The 5,532-nt window shown below is 37.2% G+C and overlaps 1 protein-coding gene across 1 annotated transcript; it reads right to left on the bottom strand.

Moving 5' to 3' along the window:
- Positions 1 to 242: 242 nt before the first annotated feature.
- On the bottom strand, positions 243 to 5,173 carry LOC125214597 (disease susceptibility protein LOV1-like). Its single transcript, XM_048115686.1, has 3 exons — positions 4,258 to 5,173; positions 843 to 2,591; positions 243 to 778 (listed from the first exon to the last, which is right to left on the bottom strand). The coding sequence occupies exons 1-2, from the start codon at positions 5,171 to 5,173 to the stop codon at positions 850 to 852; spliced, it is 2,658 nt and encodes an 885-aa protein (XP_047971643.1). The 3' UTR covers positions 243 to 778; positions 843 to 849.
- Between the last annotated feature and the right edge of the window lie 359 nt (positions 5,174 to 5,532).

Raw genomic sequence — 5,532 nt, 5'->3', positions numbered from 1 at the left:
ATGAAGGGGCTTCCATAAATTATAGACAATATATTTTTGTAAGTAACCAATAATGATAATAGTGCTTAAATACAAAATTTTGTGCGATAGTATTGTATGGGCGCGTTAATCATTTGGACCGATGATCATCTTCATAAAAATAGGAGTGCGTGTGCCTAATATTTTGAAGCCCAATTTCGATAATGGGCTCAGAATTTAAATAATCATATGAATTAATATCACCAAATTCTCTCTCATCAATAAATTTTGCCACCTGAACCATATATTCTCTCTCTAAATTCTCAATTAGCATTGTTCAACACCCTTCATTCCGACACATTTGAAAGAATATCTCTAGTATGTCTGATTCAAAAGATGTTCCAAACTAATATTAATTGAATCCTAGAGGCAATTAATTCCAACACCACCCTACTAATTGATACATGGACTCAAATATCTATGTCATCTAAATATAATACTCCCTCCGTCCCACTTTAGGAGTCTCTGTTGAGTTCTGTACGGGTTTTAAGAATTGTAAAGGAAAATTGATGAAGAAAGATAGTGGAATGTGAATGATAAAAGGTTAGTGGAATGTAAGACCTAATACCATTTGTGGAATATTTCAACCTGGACTCCTAAAGTGGGATACCCAAAACTGATAAATCGGGACTCCTAAAGTAGGACAAGTGAGTAAACCACAAGACACCTCAGAGTGTTGAACTTGAGTCTTCTCTTTGACTCTTGTTGAACTCATATCACTCAACTCCACTTTGTTTCTCTATCTTTGGCAAGTCAGAACCTGAAATGAGGCCAACTTCATATATATGGAGTAACAAAACATAACCAATAAAGTAGCTTCATACCTGCAGGTTATGCAAATGATATGATGATGTGTTTGGGCAGATTCTCAGTACTCTTCAGATATGAGCATTCACGGATCCGGAGTTTACTGAGGCACGGCATTCCACCTTCTTCTACGTCGATAACTCTCAGACGAAACATTCTTTTGAGGGAGAGGGCCTCGAGGCAGGGGAACCCGTCATGCAATATCTTCATCCTCTCTATATTTTCAGAAACATGAACATATTTTAAGGTGAGATAGTGTAGCTTTGGTAGCTTACCCAACTCTTCCATCGAAACATTTCTCATGCGAACCAACGTTAGGTTAGACAGATTGGGAGGGAAGACACTCGCAACTAGTGTTTCGTCAGAGAAACCATAACTTGAAAGTTTAAGCGATGTGAGACTCTCTAGATTGGGAATTAATTTGTTCAATATGCGTGAGTGTGGCGACACAATCATATCAAACATCAGGTGTAGTTTCACAAGATTTGTCATCGTTTGTAGGGACGCTCTTCCCCTACTTACCATACCATCCATATCCCCAATCATGCTATCCATACTATCAATCATGCGTACATATATGTGCAATTCACGAAGATGAGAATTAGGCATTAGGCCTGAGCTCATCTCCACCCAATCCTCTAGCCTGATACCCTTCAAACTCTCTATACTTTTCCAATTCTCTACTTTCATGGGTTTTCCGTGTACTCCACGTGCGCCGAAGTTGAGCAAGCTTTCCATTTTCAGTGCAACACCTGTGAACTGTGCATATTCCACGTAAAGAAACTCGAGTTTATTAAAGCGAGCAAGCCAACTCGGGAGCTTCAAATATTCCCAACTGTTATTTGTATGTATTCTCAAGTACTTCAATCCAACTAAGCACCGAAAAGAGCTGGGCAATTTTGTAAACGGAAAGCCATCAAGGTAGAGTATCTTAAGGAGTTCGAAGCTCTTCCAGTAAGGAGATGGAATATTATTTGTTAGACTCTTCCCCCCAACATTAAAGAGGAAAGCAGAGCGAAGATACTTATTCTGATTCGAGGATAAAGTTTCAGAAGATTTGTTGTAGACAACATGATGGCGAGGTTTATACGAGGATTCAGATGAACATCCTCTCTCGTCTTCCTCTCCCTTTACAATCTTCACACTCATTTCCTGCTCTGCTTTGGCTATGCATACCTCGCGAATAAGATCATGGAGACGAAACCCTTTGACTTGACCATCAATGGTTAGATCCTGAATTTGAAGCATACTTCGATTGATCAACTCATTTAAGTAAGCTCTTCCACACTCCACAACACTTCTACCTCCTTTCTCTTGGATCAAACCTTGTGCATGCCATATACTTATTATCTCATTGGAAGAGATAATAAAGTCTTCCTTGAAAAAGGCTGCACATAAGAAGCATGATTTCAATTGAGGAGACAAATTCTGGTAACTCAACGCCAAAATATTTGGTACGGTGTTCTCAAGGATATTGGAGTCTATATGATCGAGAACTTGTTTCCATCTACTCTTGTCTTGAGAATCCACAAGCAAGCCTCCCGCCACACTAATTGCTAATGGCAAACCATCGCATTTTTCCAAGATTTTTTTGCCTATACTCTCTAATTCTTCTGGACATGTGCCATTGGTGTTGTTAACGAATGCCTTCTTCAAGAACAATTCCCAACTTTTCTCCGGGTCTAGAAGCTTCATCTTTAACGCATACTGATCATGCTTTGCAATAATCTTGTTGCGGGTTGTAAGCAATAATCTACTTGTTTTATCTGTAAAGATAGAAACTAAGGTTTAGAAACACAGTAATTCCACTCTCTCATCATTTGAGCAATCAATAATCATTATACTAGATCTTTTAGGGAGCATGAATGATGTAAATAAGATTGATATGTTGCAATATGATTGAATTGTTTAGTCTATTAGTTTCGAATTTAGATTGGTTATTATGTAGTAGGAGTATAATAAATTGAAGGATTAGGACTGAGGACATATATATAGATAGATTGATGGGACATGTTAGGGTGCCACCACCCCTTAGAATAACATCATACCACCATTCCTAGCCAATCATTTGTACACGTGGACGAATAATAAGCTGTCATGTGGCAAAAAAAAATCTGAAAAAAGACGGCAAGCAATTTGCTAGTCTTTATCAAGCAATATTTCTTATCCAGCAATATTTCTTGTCCAGTAATATCCGACACACTATACAACAATCTATATATTGCTGTGTAGTGTTTGTAATATTGCTGTGTAGCGTTTATAATATCGCTGTATAAGTGGTGTCACGGTGTCATTTTAAGAGGGGTTGTCATTTTAGCACAAACCTAGATAGATATTCTTAAAGTTATGTTTGAAAGACTTATTTTTTCTTAGTTATTGTTTATTGAAATTATTATTTTTATTAAACTAAAATATGACATATATAATTTAAATTAGTTTTTGTTGTAGTATTAATTCCATTCATTGTTTTAAAATATTTATTGTTTGAAAGTATAACTAATAATTATACGAGACATAAATGAAATAAATGAGAAAGAAGGAAAATAGGAAAAAGATAGATCATAAATAAATTGAAAGAGTGTGGAGAGATGAGAGATATAACTCATAAATAAGTCACAAAAGAGAGAAACAAATAATTTAGATGTACTAAAATACCCCTTAATATAAAAAAATATCTAAAAATAATAAAACAATAACTCAAATAAATTAAAATTTTGTCCAGATACTCTAGATATTTTCACAAAGTATCTAAAATATACTAGTACATTTAATTCAGATATCATTTTTGCATTTCACACTTAATGAAAAAACAACAATCTCCTATGATTTCTAAATAAGCGCCAATTTTTCAGTGAAATATAATGAGACAATATATGTTCCTAAAAGACTTAAGTCTAATCTTAGTCCATTACATTTGTCCTAAAATTCTTTTTGGTCCTATACATTAAGTTTATAACCTTTTGGTCCCTTACATATTGTTTTAGTACATTTTGGTCCTAAACATATTGTTTTGATCTAAAATAACCGTTTTGTGTTAAAATTAACAATCAAAATGTTTCATCAAATTAATAACTTAATTATAATATAGGACTAAAGTCTAACTTTGGTCTCGTACATTTCCCATAAAGTTTTTCTCGGATCTCATACGTTAAGTTTGTGATCTTGTTTGCGACCAAAATGTACCAGAACGATATGTTAGGAACTAAAAGGTAACAAACTTAATGTAAGGAACCAAAAAATTTTTTATGGCAACTATGAGGGATCAAAATTAGACTTTAGTCTTCCTAAAAAAAAGCATTATTTCTCTCTTATTCCTTAACCCCTGATTATTAATGACCAATATACTCTAAATCACAATCTTTTCTTCTTCAGTTTTTATTTGTGAGAATGAATTTGTTGAATATAGGAAAGATATCAAAGTTTTCCGCATACCTTGTTGATGGGGGAAAGCAGTGTTGAAATAATCCCAATGGTCTTGCTCCCACACGTCATCCATAACTATGAAATAAGTTGATTCCTCCAGTTGTTTGTGAAGCATCTCTTGAAGCTTTTGCAGGAGAAATTGCTTATCCTTCATCGACTGCTCCAATTTCTGGATTTCTTCCATCACTTCCTTTTTCTCCACCTCCGATCCGGACAGCTGGAAAATTAACTGCTTGATCGTCTCCTGTGGCGCAAATTCACTCGACACCACAACCCAACCACGTCGATCGAATGGACCGGAAACGACAGCGGGGTGGTTGTATATCTCCCGTGCAAGTGTGGATTTCCCGATCCCACCCATGCCTTGTATAACCACTACCGAAAGCCCTCTCTTCTCCTCATCCAGAATCGCTTCTCGCATCACCTTCTCCACAGTATCTTCCACGCCCACCAGGTGTTCGTCTTTTTGCCAAGCACACAACCTCCGCCGCAGTTCCACTTGCGACATCTCCGTCTCGTCGACAATCTGTATCCCGTACCTCTCCCTGCTTTTATCGATCGCGTCAAGCCTAGCGCGGATCGACTCGATCTCATCCCCGATTCGGTCGGTGTGGTACATGCGCTTCGGGAAGCTGGTGCATCTCTTGACAAGACCTCTGCTCTTGACATTCTCGACATTGATGAGGAACATTTCGATGGTATCTTCGGCATCGTAAGCGATTTCTCTGAGCTCCCGTATCCAATCACGCACTCTTTCCTCTTTTGCTTCCCTTCTGTTAGCGTCTCTTAAAAAAGATTGCATCGATTTCAGCTCGTCTTTCAGCGACCGCACCTTTCCCTCCACGCCTCGCAGGGAGTTCACCTTCTCGATCAGCAGATTGCCGAGCAGCTCCACCACCGATGAGATTGCCGCCTCCGCTGCCATATCGATCAATATTTGTGATTAAACCTATCGCTTGAGTTCCTCAAAAGTGTGCAGAAGCACGCACTTAAATTGTTCAAGTCAATTCAGTGATAACAACTTGCTATTGTTTTTACTATATTTTGTAGAAATATTGTTCCAAGGTAGTTACAAAGCATCTCTTTTCAATATTCCTAATTATTTATTCTAGTGATTGTTGACATATAACCTGCTCCTAATAATGTGCATGGCTACTAGCTACTAAATAAATACGAAAATAGGTCATTCCTCGAAACAGCTTAGTCGCCTCGCCTACCCTCTCTATAATTAGTCCACAAAAAACAATTAATTTATAATGATAAAAGACAGAGAGTAGCTGCTAT

The sequence above is a fragment of the Salvia hispanica genome, chromosome 3, assembly GCF_023119035.1.
Source record: "Salvia hispanica cultivar TCC Black 2014 chromosome 3, UniMelb_Shisp_WGS_1.0, whole genome shotgun sequence".
In the NCBI taxonomy this organism is placed as follows: Eukaryota; Viridiplantae; Streptophyta; class Magnoliopsida; order Lamiales; family Lamiaceae; genus Salvia; species Salvia hispanica.
This window is presented reverse-complemented; position numbering and strand designations above follow the sequence as displayed.

Excerpts from the sequence above, each read along its gene's own strand:
- LOC125214597 (XM_048115686.1), bottom strand. The coding sequence starts at position 5,173 with ATGGCAGCGGAGGCGGCAATCTCATCGGTGGTGGAGCTGCTCGGCAAT. Across the intron at positions 2,592-4,257 it reads TGCTTTCCCCCATCAACAAG|ATAAAACAAGTAGATTATTG; the intron begins GTATGCGGAAAA and ends CTATCTTTACAG.